The sequence below is a fragment of the Convolutriloba macropyga genome, chromosome 4, assembly GCF_964194025.1.
Source record: "Convolutriloba macropyga chromosome 4, txConMacr16.3, whole genome shotgun sequence".
NCBI classification, from domain to species: Eukaryota; Metazoa; Xenacoelomorpha; order Acoela; family Convolutidae; genus Convolutriloba; species Convolutriloba macropyga.
In genome coordinates, this window is record NC_134471.1 from 35,496,197 (window position 1) to 35,509,900 (window position 13,704).

General features: G+C 35.7%; 1 protein-coding gene across 1 annotated transcript in view; it reads right to left on the reverse strand.

Moving 5' to 3' along the window:
* The window catches only part of LOC142337640 (uncharacterized), a 173,572-nt gene that overhangs the window by 51,845 nt on the left and 108,023 nt on the right, over window positions 1–13,704 (reverse strand). Inside the window, exon 6 of the mRNA XM_075387024.1 lies at window positions 1,842–2,079. Within this exon, the coding sequence (XP_075243139.1) occupies window positions 1,842–2,079 (238 nt within the window). The remainder of the gene's footprint in view (window positions 1–1,841; window positions 2,080–13,704) is intronic.

Consider the following 13,704-nt stretch of genomic DNA (forward strand, 5'->3'; position numbering starts at 1 on the left):
TTTCCTTTAATTTTTAGCTGAATAGCGATAATCTAGTAGTCTCATACCTTTTTTAGTGAATGAATAACTGTCCAGAACATTTAAAGGTTTTTTGGGCTGGCATGATAAAGGAAAGATTGAATTTTGTACTGTTCAGATTGTTTTCAAAGAGCCTTTTTTACTTTGACTTTTTGTCTGAACAGGGTAAAAAATGACATGATGATAAACTGTTCATATTAAAAACACATATTGAGTAATACTATGATTCAGCGCGGATTTAAAATAATAACATGATCCGGGTTGAAGATTACAGTTAACGGATTTAGGATTCACAGCAGCAGGTCTTTGAGACTCACTTATCTAGACTTTAATGCAATTTACCATTAAAGGGAATTGCATTAAAGTCTTATCTAGACTTTAATGCAATTCCCAGGTTAAGAGTTTTGGATAGAAACTGTGGGCTCATGATACATTATAGGTTATTCAGGTTCATACCGTTCATTTAACGCGTGAGGTTTTTAAATGGGTCAATCAAAAGACTTGCAATTAATTTTCTTGCATCAAGTAAGTGTGAAGCTTTAAACTTTTTTGTAATATGTTAATTAAAATTGGAAGCAATTGGGTTGCATTGGTTCTCTCTCAATTTTTCTAAGATTTTTACACATTTTCAGCAAGGACTTTGAGCAATCAACAAAAACAGACAGCTAAAACTCAAAGGCTTCAAGTTTAATCAAAGGACCGGACTTAAACTGGTTCCAGCAGTAATTAGTGCTTTTTCCGGAAAAGTTGCTGGAAAGGCCCAAATTTTATGAATGAGCAACCTTTTTCAAATTTTTGAGCACAAAAAGGCGCCGTTTTTAGTGGTTCAGTTCATTTTCCATTTCTAAGTTTGCAACTGATAGGTCTGAAATGACATTTCTTGCTATTTATTCCATGTTTTGAGGTGTATGTATGTACGTAAGAGTAGACAAATTTAAAAGCAAAAACAAATAAAGCTCAAAATTTCATATTTGTGTCAAGTTGTTTTCTGAAAGTTTATGTTTGCAGTCTTTTGCAAAAATTTTACAAGGCTTAATTGAGCACGGATTATTTCGGTTGCTTTAGTATCGTAAAATTTGCTTTGAAGACTAATTTTAAGACAATCAATATTTTTCAAGTATTTTTTTCTTATTCCTTCGAACAGTTTTTGTTTCAGCCGCTTTTTGTTTCTTTTATGTTCCACCACGTTCTGCTAGCCTATCCTGAAAATTTTATCACCCATTATCACGTTTTTTGGCGCCTACTAGACTATATACACTTGATGTATGCAACATAAAGTGAAAAAAAACAAGTTTTGAGTCACTTTTCTGGAAATCAGTCTTTTGAATAAGTTTCTGACTTTTATTTTTATTAGGTTCCTAAAAATCATTTTGTTCTGCTTGGTTAGGAATTTTCAGTTTCCCTGGTGCTCAGAAAAAGGATGTGTCTGCTGGTCAAGGATTCTTTTGGATCTTTTTCGATTCCCCCCCCCAGTACGTTATGCGCCCACCAGTTACAGAGCACGTGTCATTGTATAGTAAATCATTATATAAAAGTATGGCACGCGCGTCTGGGGGCTGCAAATAGTACAAGCCCAATACGCTGGGGAAGGGGTCACAAATGGAAATGAACCCAGTTTTTCCATTCAATTCTTTCAGCGTATTTCATGGATTGTTTTCAGGGGTCTTTCCCATTTTAACCCCCATGAAATTATAGCCCCCCCATTATGGTATAATTACCATTATTGGGGGTTATAGGTTTTCTGACCACTAAGCTGGGGGGGGGGCTATAATGTGAAAGACCCGTTTTCAGTACCTTTTTGTAAAACCAATTAAATTGCTAACTCTAGGCATTGAGAATATGGAGCTCTGCAATTGCCTTGATAGCAAGTGCCGTTAACTCCATCCACAGTACAGCTGTCACCAGTTGAAATGAAGATGTCAGTGGGACATTTTACATTCACTCCATCACACTGCTCTTCAAGGTCACACGAGCTCACAGCTTCCCTACACACCCCACCTGACGCTTTCACTCCACATGTAGTTGGATCACAACACGGATCCCATGCAGAACAAACTGCCCCTGCAACCAAGTGCACGAATTGACCAGTGCTCGTATCAAACTGACATTGTTGAGAGATTGTTTGTATTCGCAAAAAAATATTTAGCACAACAGATTTTATCAAAATTCAAACTATACGTCCAAAATTCCCAGGTTACACACTAAAAAAAGTTCAGGTAAATTTACCTTAACGCAGTTAAGGTAAACCTTTGTTAAGGTAAAATTAAGGTAAAAATTACCTTAACTTTACCTTAACTTGAGTTAAGGTAAAAAATTACCTGAACTGTGTTAAGGTAAATTTACCTTAACTTACCTTAACTTTTTTAAAACTTTCTGCAGTACATAATTGTATATTTATAGTAAAATTATCAAACGAAATGTTGAAGTTTATTACAAGAGCTTTACAATGATCTTTAGATGAAGCAATTTTAACTAATATTTGTCGACCTACACTACATCAAACACCAAAAATACTTTCAAGGAGTGCTCAAAAAAATTCAAAAAGGCAGTAACGCACCAATTTTGCAAAAATTGGTGCTTTTTTCACACGCCTTTGTTTATGTATAAACTGCTCACAAACCGATTTTGATTGATACCGGTGCATTAAAAGTGGTCCAAAACAGCTTTTTTTAAGAAAACATAACTAATCGATTTTTCACTTTCCATTGATCCCAGAAGAGGTTCAACAAAACGCACCATTGGTATAGGTTAACAAATAATGCTGAGAAGTTTCTTACAAGAGCTTTACAATGATAATTATATGAAGCAATTTGAGCCAATTTGAGTTTTTCAGGTAAGTTTAGTTAATGTTACCTTAACTGTTCAGGTGTGCTTTTCAGGTAAATTTAAGGTATGTTCAGGTAAAAGTTCAAGTGGTGCCCCATTAATTTTTCAGGTAATTTTCAGGTAAAGTTGAGGTAAGTTAAGGTAAGTTAAGGTAAGGCAAAACTACCTGAAGGTTTCAGGTAAGTTAAGGTATTTTTTTCAGGTAAATTTACCTGAACTTTATTTAGTGTGTAAGGTTGCAGGGAGAGGACATCTGATGAGACCGTCCTACCCAGACGTAGCCAAACTTTTATGCTCTGGTTCTGAACTTTGAATTCACATTGCGTAAATTTTTACAAAAATCCTTAATTTGAAAATCAATGAAACTAAAAACAAGGAGCGGAAGTTGAATGATATATTTAAATCCGAAGAAAATGTAACCGATAAGTTTCTGATCTGTGACTGAATTGTAAAGTAGAATACCTTATAATAACGTCAAAAAATCATTGAGAACATTAGCAATCTCAGAGTACTTGACTTAAGCTTGCCTTTAGTTCCCAACAGGCATTTTTTTTATCTTACAGAGACGGTTAACAAAACATGATGACGAAAAATGTTTTTTCTACTACCTGGCTAAGCAGACTAGTCAAATGAGTAACTGTTGGATGCGGTGCGCCTTTTTACCAGACGAGGAGTTGTGATGATTCCGATAAAGAAAATTTATACTTTGATTGATGAACTTAAGATCCCTTTAGAAGAAAAAAGATCCGAAGTTGATTATTTGAGATTAAATGAGCATGCAAATTTCACACAAAAGTGCAGCTATCTATAACCATACCCCCATTGTAAATGATTTCTATAGAATAATTTTAGAATTAACCAGTACCGAAACTATACAGTTCTCAATTAATCTTCTAAATGCAATCAAGTTAAATGGTTTTGTAATCAATGATGAAGCCAAAGTAACCCGAAATATCAAATGGACGTGCTTATTTATCAAGATGCTGCAGATCTCTATCTAATGCTTTTTACCTGCAGTTAAGTAGGGACTGATAAAAAATGAAAAAGTTTGTGCTATATCCTTTTCTAAAAAAAATTGATAAAAAGGAAATGAAATGTCTTTAGCTCTCACTTTCTGAAAAAAAGAAAACAGCATAATAGAAAAAAGTTATACTGATGCTTTCATATTATTTGATATCTATTTCCGTTATTCCGTTATGCAATAAATTGCTATATCCCTAATGAACTCAACTTTCTTGCTTAATCACAAAATAAAATATATGGTTGCCCAATAAGAAAAAAGTTCACCGAAAAAAAACTTGTCGCTTTTCATACAAGAATGAACTCTAGGTAGCACTGACTTGTTTCATTTCAATTTCTCATGAAAATTTATGAACACCAAAAAAAGTCATTTATCGCAGTAGATTTGAGTCCATGACTGGAATTATTAAAGAGCGTCTTCTTTCGATTAGAGGCTTTAAAAGGCCGAGCTCCACAAAGTTTTAGTATGTGTTTGTCTGTTTTTTTTTGCGGCATGTCCTCGACCTTGGCTGGAACTAAAAAAACCGTCCTCAACTTTGGCTCGACAAAAAAAAGGTGTCCTGTTATTCGGCGGGAAAATAAACCGCCAGGAATTTGCCTAGATAATAAAACGTGTCCTGGAACAAAAAAATAACGTGCAACTTTTTAAAACTAATTATTGCTTATAACATAGCCAGAAAGCATGCTCTTTCATCTTTTGCGATTTAGCGATACAGAAGAACCCACAATCTCACAACCTAAAAAAATCAGCGTAGTTTTTGTTAATAAATGATACATTTTAAAATTGAACGGGAACGAAGATGACCACTAGAATTAAACTGCCTAGTTTCAACCAATCAACCATTGTGGCAACATATTCCAGCTGCTATAGTAGCTTTATCTTAGTAATTGCAAAAATTCTTGGGGCTTTTGGCAGTTTTCCAACTGTTTTTTAACTTTGACTGCCCTGATGAAAAATTGTTTAGTCCTACACAGCTGTGGTGCCGCTTCTGTATGTGGAAAAGCCGAAAAAAATTATTAAAAAGTTCCGAGTTTCATTAAAAAACTTTTGAAAAGACTGTTGCTCGACCCATTAAGAGACCACGCTCAACCCAAGATAACTATTAAAAGATCCCGCTTAAAACCCAAATATGTTATACATTCATCATACAGATATTTTTGAAATTGTTGTTCAGTTTTTGTTTTTGTTTACGTCAAATTGTAATTTATTCTCATCATTGAGAGATCCCATCCAATTGCTTGTATTTCACAACATTTCTACTGATATATGTCATAACTGATGTTTTGCTTGTTGGACAATATGCATTTTCATAAAAGTTTTGTGAGTGGTGTATTTGTGTTTCTTTTTCTCTTCTTTTAGCACATTCGCGTAGTAACAGATTCCAATGATTTTCAAATGTGGCCCAAATGAACTTATTGAATCTTTCAATATAATTTTAGCTGAATCAGTATTGATAAAAACTGAAATAAAAATACATAATATTCAGATAAAAGCTAATGATTTTAATGGCTTCAATAACTTTTGTTTTCGCAAACCAATTGTATTGTTTTTAGTTTTTCTGCATTGCTTCCATTATTACCTGTTAGCAATTTCATCAATAATTTTTTCTTTTTATCAGCTAATGATTTTTATGACTTTTAATTTATTTGGTTTAAATTGGGATGGTGCTGTGACAAGAATAAAAAAGTTACAGATTAACATTAAATATCTTAATTCGGATCTTGTCCGTTTGTGCCCCCCAGTACGTTACGCGCCTCCCAGTTACTGAGCACGTGCCCTTACATAGTAAATCATCATCTGAAAATATGGCATCTGGGTCGGGAGGTGCAAATAATATGCGCCCGCTAAGCTGGGGGCACAAACGGAAAAGATCCTTTTTTTCGTAACTCACAGCAAAATGAAAGGGTTAATTATAGGTTTTGGGATCTATTCTGTTTTGCCCCCCCCTCCAGCTTATTGGGCTTATATCTTTTACGCCCCCAGACGCACGTGCTGTTTTTTTTTTGCTGTTTTTTACATAGTCACGTTCTATATAATAACATTACAATTGTAACTGGGAGTCGTAAAAATATTGAGGCAGAGAATAGATCCTGGTTTTGAGTGGTTTATCTGTCTAAAGATTGAAAATTTGGATTCCAAAAAATGCATAGCCCAAGTGATGCTTTATTTGAACTCATCATAATTATCATGAGAAGACAAATCTAAAACGAATAATTCATTCTCCTCTTGGAGGTGTATAAGTTTGTGGTACACAATAGAAATTTATTTCGCATAACAATTCGGTTGCTTATTCAGGTTATTGTCAAAATTGATCTTCGTCATATCAACTGAATGAGTATCAATAAACTGAAGGGTAGTCGAGTTTTTCCACAAATTTCTATTAATTACCCTCTTTCTCACATTACATAAATCAATGATCAAGTTAGTTTTGCAATTTTTACGAACGAAAAGGTCATTCAGAAGATTTTTCTGCAGGCACAAAACAAAATTTTACATTATAAATTTATACAAATAAATGATTTTTTTTCACGATCCCTTAATAATCATCGATCGGAAATGTGGTGGAAAAATAGTTTCTCATTTGATAACCACGTGGAAACAAGAGCTAGCTTGATGCTTCTACAGGATCGTTGTATAAAAAAATTTTGGATCGGTTTTCGATTAGTTAAGTGGGTTCCAAACTATTTGCATTTACAAGGAAGAATTGCTCTCAGATGAATAGTGGGAGCTTGAATCTATTGCAACCATCTTCAGTCAGGGGGTATTGGTGGTGAAGTGGGTGAGAGTAACTAATTTCACTAATACTGCTTCAAACCACGTCATTAGATGTTATTATACACTATGACCACTAATAAAATTTTGAGTACAAAATTTACACCACTTTAGGTGCTTGTTTTGGACTTCTAGTAGGGAATTTCGTCTCCTTGAGTCCAACTGCTGACAATTGTAAATTTAGTCGTAAAATTCGTGCGTAAAAATCAAAACAAAAAAAATTACAGCGTAAAATTCATGCGAAGGGTCAAAACCGTCAAACAAAAATTTCGCATCAAAAATGTCAACCCGTTTACGTTCATTGCTTCAGAATTCGTTCCAGAGCAATTAATAACGTCTAGCAGCTGCTATCTGATTTAGAGAGCTTTTTTATAACGAAGAATTAGTCAATATTTTTTATAGCATTTAGGTAATGGAAAAAATTGCCAACCTGTGATGAATATTAGAGCAGTATGGAATTATACCTGGCTTATTGATGAGAAAATTGATAGGCTCTCGATCCAAAGAACCACAAAATATTGCCACTGATCTGACTGTCTCAATGATCTGCAGTTAGAGTAATAAGAGAGAGTCACAGAAATCAGTTGGAACGATTTCACCGTTTTAATTTAAATCAAATGCTTTTTTATTTTTTTTCTAATTTGTTTCGGGATCTGATAGACAAAAATTGTATGTTCTGGGCATGTGATCCAGTTACCTATCCGCTCCCGATGTCTCTGTGCTTTATATATTAGCAAAAGGTTATACCGGAGAAGTACAATATTTTTGGACCTTTAGCAACCTTTTCAGGCCATTGATGTAAAAGAGTAACAAGCACGGATTTGATACTTTTGGAAACGAAGCCCACACGTCAAACATTGTTAAACGTAGGTTTAGTTTATTAGAAATGGAATAGTGTCGCGAACACACTATCTTAGAATCATATAGAGGAATCGCGAAGCAAATCCGAGAATTAGCGAGTTTGCCTAAATTTGCTTAGTGGAATCGCAATGCGAATCCAGGCTAGAATTTATCTCGGGTAAATGAAGAGCGTTTACAAAGACAACTTGAATTCAGATTGCTTAATCAGAATAGCATTACTTATAATAAAATACTGTGAACAAAATATGAAATAATTTAGTAGACTAGCGGGAACATATTTGTACGTGAATAACAAAAAGTCATAATCTTAGTTATAATATGTATGATATGAACATTAAAATAGAGGGTAATTGATAATTTAGTACACACAGGGATTTCGATATAGATCTTGGTAATCATATGTATCACATTTCCCCCATGACAGAAAAAATTTTAAAATGTATTTAAAATTTAAGAATCAACACAAATAAGTAGATGAAATGAGTGCACACAACAGAAATTATGAATGGAAAGGTGCCGCAAATATTAACTTTAATGAGCAAAAAGACTGACGATTAGGTATAGGCGAAGCATATGTAAGCGGGAAAGTTTATTTGCACAAATATCAGGTATACAGTGGATATCATGTTGATAAAATTGAAGAGCAATTACAGCACATTAAATAATGAAATACAATTAAAATTGGATTCACAGAACGATTACATTGCAGAATTATAACATGTAAATGAACTAAATTGAAGTGAATAAATTAAATGCACACACATTATAAAATGGATTCGCGGAGCGAATACATGAACAAATTGGAAATTCTTAATTGAGCAACAAATGAAATAAATTAAATTGAACATACACATTGGAAAATGGATTCGCAGGGCGAATACATTAAAGCAAAAAAATGATGTAGTTTATAAGAGTTTGCAAAGTTTTAACTGTTTTCACTAAATTTCATTTTCAGCGTCCCAGACTGATAATTCACGTTCCTGCTCATATTCGTAGTACCTGATTCGGGAATCTGGTGGTGAAGTCTGTCCGATTTGAATATCAGGCCGTGGTGGTGATGGAACTCTTGATTGCTCGGCGTCGTGAATTAGCGCTACTACAGAATTTTCAGTTGTTGAACTTTCATTTTCCTTTTTGGTTCTGCGCTTCTTTGATTTTGCCGAACTAGTTGAAGTCAAAAAACTGGTTGGGGAGATGTGCGCTTCTGTGAAGCCGTGAAATTGGGTCCGTTCTCATTTGCGACCTTCAGTTTGATCTTGAGAAGTAGAAGGCATGGTTGGTTCCTGCTGATCTCGTGATGTAGGCGCTGGCGGAGCGGGTACAATTGAAATTAATGGTTGCGTAGAAGTCATTTCATTATCACTTGGTTCATTCAAAGTTGTGTTGCGACGGCGTTTAGGTTGAGGCTTAACTGGTTTACGGACTGTCAGGGCGCGTGAAACATTCGAATTTACTGAGGAGACTACAGAAGTGGTATCACGTTGACGGTGGCGAATCGTTATCTCTCCCCTCTTCAGTCTCTTCAAATCATTAATGTGTTTCGCGATCTTTGTTTCAGTCGTCTGTTCATATGGCGCGGCACGTCGTTGCGCATACGTCCAGAGATTTGTTGATCTCTCCGCTTTTGTTCCAAACTTTGCTAAATCGCTATCGCAAACTTTTACTGGAGATCGCCCGGGCTCATTGATTATTGTCGTTGTGGGAGATGATTTCGTCACGAACGTTCCTGGTTTTAGAACCTCGTAGAGGCCGGCTAGTTGTCTCTTCGCCCTCTTTTTGTTCTGGAGTTTCCGAGTCAGTTTGACGCTGAGTGATTTTTCTGTCCGGGGAATGGGGTCTGTGAGCTTTGGGTGAGTAATGAACCGGGATTCCTTATAATCTGAATCTCGATAACGATAGCCCGTGTCTAGTGATGCCTGACACATGTTCTTTTCAATCTCAGTGTCACTTCTGTTAGGGTTAATCCATCCAGCTTCGTCCAGGAAATCATCTGCGGGGACTGTATCAGCATCTAAATAGTGATCAATAATTTTTTCATAAGTTAGACTTAAACTTGATGGAAGTGGGCTAATATTCCTTAAAGAAGTATTTGCAGGACAACCGAAATGAGCTTCAAAGAATGTTATCTTTGTTGTTTTCTGTTTTGTTAACCGTAAATCAGAGACTATTTGTTTAATTGCTTTGGACGTTGAGAATGTATCTTTATTTTCGGCTTTCATACAAGATAAGCGTCTTTTTATTGTTTGGATCATTCGCTCCACTAATCCAATAGCTCTATGATCACCGACCGGAGCGTCGAGATCGTTAATATTATTTTCATTACAGTAATTCGTGACTGGTTTACCTACGAGACAAGTTGCCTGGTCTAAGCGTATTGTTCGCGGGATTCCGTGAGTATATGCGTAGTCACGAAGAAATTTTACTACAATTGCCCCATTAGCGTTGTCAAAAATTCTAACCGTTGGATACTTTGAATAACGATCAATACATGTTAGGAAGTAAACATCTTTATCTTTATCATTTATTATCGGACCCCCAAAGTCAATTTCGATTTCTTCATTAGGTTCTTGACAGGCCTTATGTGGATGCCATTTAGAATTTGGTACAATATGCTTTAAATTCTTACCAATATCTCTCTGTGCATGTATGGCCACAATGCATATTGGGAAAGGAAGATCATTCCCCAACTACCTGGGTGTGTCATTTGTATTGACTCTAAAACCGCCTCCTTAATTGAATTTGGTATGGCGACGCATTCGTCGACACAGAGACAGCCGGACTTCTCGTGGAGGTCTTTCCAGAAGGAATGGATATAGGGGCTGACCTCCTTGCATCGAGCATCGTCGTCTTGAATGACGCAGTCTCTAATTTCCTTTAACCCTGCGTCCTTGCTGGTTAGAACTGCGAGGAAAGACTTTGTAAAGAGTTGATTAAGGTTTTTTTCGAAGATCTCCCGAGAAAGTTCAATGTCACGATTTTTGGGTGACGATGAGTCCTGAGTATTGGTGGTGCTTGCACTTGTAGTCATTATCGGAGTGGATTGGGTGCGAAATGTTACTCTTGGGGTTTGTGGAGAGCCGGGGGGATGATTTTGTAATGACTCGTTTGTTGACATTGTTATATGATACCCTTTTTGTTCTAGACTTGCAGTAGAGTTAAAATTGAAGTTTTGTGATTGTATTTGCGATGCGAGTGCAGTATTAGTTTGAAGCAATTGATTCGCGTGGCAATTAAAATTAGAAATGAATTTAATTGTTTACTTGTGCTTGGGTAGTGAATGAATTAATTGAGGCATTTGAATTATGCGTGTTAATTTTGAAAAGTGTGCAAGAGTGGACGCGCGTCTTGTTTACTTGTAATTTGTAATTGTTGTTAGTGTGCCGCTTATGGAAAGGAATTTTATGAATTCGTCATCATATTGAGTGATGCTTTTTGCTTTTTGATTCGGTTGGCGCGAAATATAATCAACTAAACCCATTCTGGTGCCGGGAATGTGTTCTATATTAAAATCAAAAGGTAACAAACGATCGATCCATCGTGTTAATCGACTGTTGTAAGATTTATTTTAACGATGACTTTTTAAAACTCAAAGAAGTGCTCTATGGTCTGTCAAAACTAAAATTTTTCCCAAAAAGATAATATTTAAAATATTCGATTGCCCAAACCACACCAAGTAATTCAAGTTCATTTATACTCTAACGTTCTTCGTTGCTATTAAGAAAACGAGATGCAAAAGCCACCGTTTTCCACCCGTCACAATCCCGTTGCTCAAGCGCGGCGCCTTAGCCTTGGCAAGATGCGTCGCATTTGATTCGCGTTTCCAGTGTCGGATTAAAATGAGTATTTTCCGTAGCAATTGCGATTGCAGTTTTAATATGCTCAAAATGTGTTTGGTGAATTTCTGTCCAAATAAGTTTTTCATTTTTTTTAAAAAGGGCCGAAGAGGGTGACAAATTTTTGTAAGATTAGGAATAAATTTGCTTAAATGATGAGCGCTACCTAGAAATGATCGTAATTGCTTCAGAGTTTTTGGAGCTTTAATTTCTGCAATTGCTGCTGTCTTTGATTCTATAGGCTTAACACCACTTTGCGAAAATGTGAACCCAGCCAATTTATCTGTTGTTTTGCGAAGTGACATTTTCTTAAACTAATTCTGAGGTTATCAGCCTCAAGTTTCTGTAGACATTTATAGACATAATCGAGGTGCATTTCCTTACTACCTTTGCTAACCACAATTATTTCGTCGAGGAAACAGTATGTAAAGCCAACCAATGTGTAATCCATCGCTTTTTGAAACTCCGCCGGCATGTCCGTAAGACCATAAAATCCCGTTTTAAAACGATACGTACCCGTTGCGTCGCCACAAATAATATTGAAATTACAATGGCGTGCGGTATCTGGATGTAATTTTAATTGGCTATATGCATATCTTAAGTCATTCGTCGAGAAATAAACGTTATCACCTTGATTAAAATCGTTAATGAGTTGTGAAATCGAATCGATAAGGCTATCTATGTTCGGCATTTGATACTTATTTTTGTGAATTGCTTTGTTAAGAACTTTCGAATCAAGGGCTAGCTTTCCTGATTTGTCCTGCGTAACCGTGATTACAATAGGAGAAATAAAGTTTTTATCAGAGCTTTCCTGTAATTTTTCAATATGTCCTTGTTCTGAAAGTTTCTTCAATTCATCAGATACTTTGTCTAGCAGATAAATAGGGACAAGGCGACCTTTTTGTTGTGAGGGGGTATAATTTTTATGAAATTTTGAACGAACCATATGTACTTTTGACTTACCGATTCTGGAGATTAAATCAGGGAAATCGGTTGCAATTTGTTTTTTGATTGAATAGTATTCTTGTTCTACCTGATTAATTGTCTTCTGATTATTAGATTGCTGAATTGAAAGTCCGAGAGCAGGAAACAAATCTCTGACCAATAGAGAACGATGACCGTCTGTTACTACTTGAATTTCTATTGGATTCGCATACCAATTGTTGCTTTGAATTGACGTTTGGAGAATGCCGAGCGTATGAATAGGCAAGTTAGAGAAAGTTTTCAGTTGTTTAGGATTTGCTTCGCGTATCCACTTCGAATTTGAGTCTTGGGAAATGATTGAATTTGCCAATGATTCGTTTATAATTGTACATACGCTACCAGAATCCACCAGAACATTTGTTGCTGTCTTTCCGAGTACTACAGGGAGATTGATTGCTTCTACAGAAGTTGTAAAATCTGTCGAAGATATTGAGGCTACACAATTATCCTCATCCGATCAATAGTTTGATTCCAAATTGGGGTCAAAATCGGCAGAAATTTGGTTAACATCGTCAACTTGGTCATCTTTTTCAACATTATTGACCCATTGCTTAGGTTTTGGGTATGAATTAGGATCCTTATGATTTCTGCAATTTTTTGCAAAGTGATTTTCAATGCCACAGTTATTGCATTTCTTTCCACGTGCAGGACATCTATTGCGGTGTTCCGAGGTCCAATTCATTCCACAAAAATGACATTTACTTAAATTAATTCTGAGGTTATCAGCCTCAAGTTTCTGTAGACATTTATAGACATAATCGAGCTGCATTTCCTTACTATCTTTGCTAACCAAAATTATACCTTCGAGGAAACAGTATGTATTAGACAAGCCAACCAATGTGTAATCCATCGCTTTTTGAAACTCCGCCGGCATATCCGTAAGACCATAAAATCCCGTTTTAAAACGATACGTACCCGTTGCGTCGCCACAAATAATATTGAAATTACAATGGCGTGCGGTATCTGGATGCAATTTTAATTGGCTATATGCATATCTTAAGTCAATCGTCGAGAAATATATGTTATCACCTTGATTAGAATCGTTAATGTGTTGTGAAATCGAATCGATAAGGCTATCTATATTTGGCATTTGATACTTATTTTTGTGAATTGCTTTGTTCAGAACTTTCGAATCAAGGGCTAGCTTTACTGATTTGTCCTGCTTAACCGTGATTACAATAGGAGAAATAAAGTTTTTATCAGAGCATTCCTGTAATTTTTCAATATGTCCTTGTTCTGAAAGTATCATCAATTCATCAGATACTTTATCTAGCAGATTTATAGGGACACGACGACCTTTTTGTGTGAGGGGGTATATTTTTTATGAAATTTTGAACGAACCATATGTACTTTTGACTTAACATTTCTGAAGATAAAATCAGGAAAATC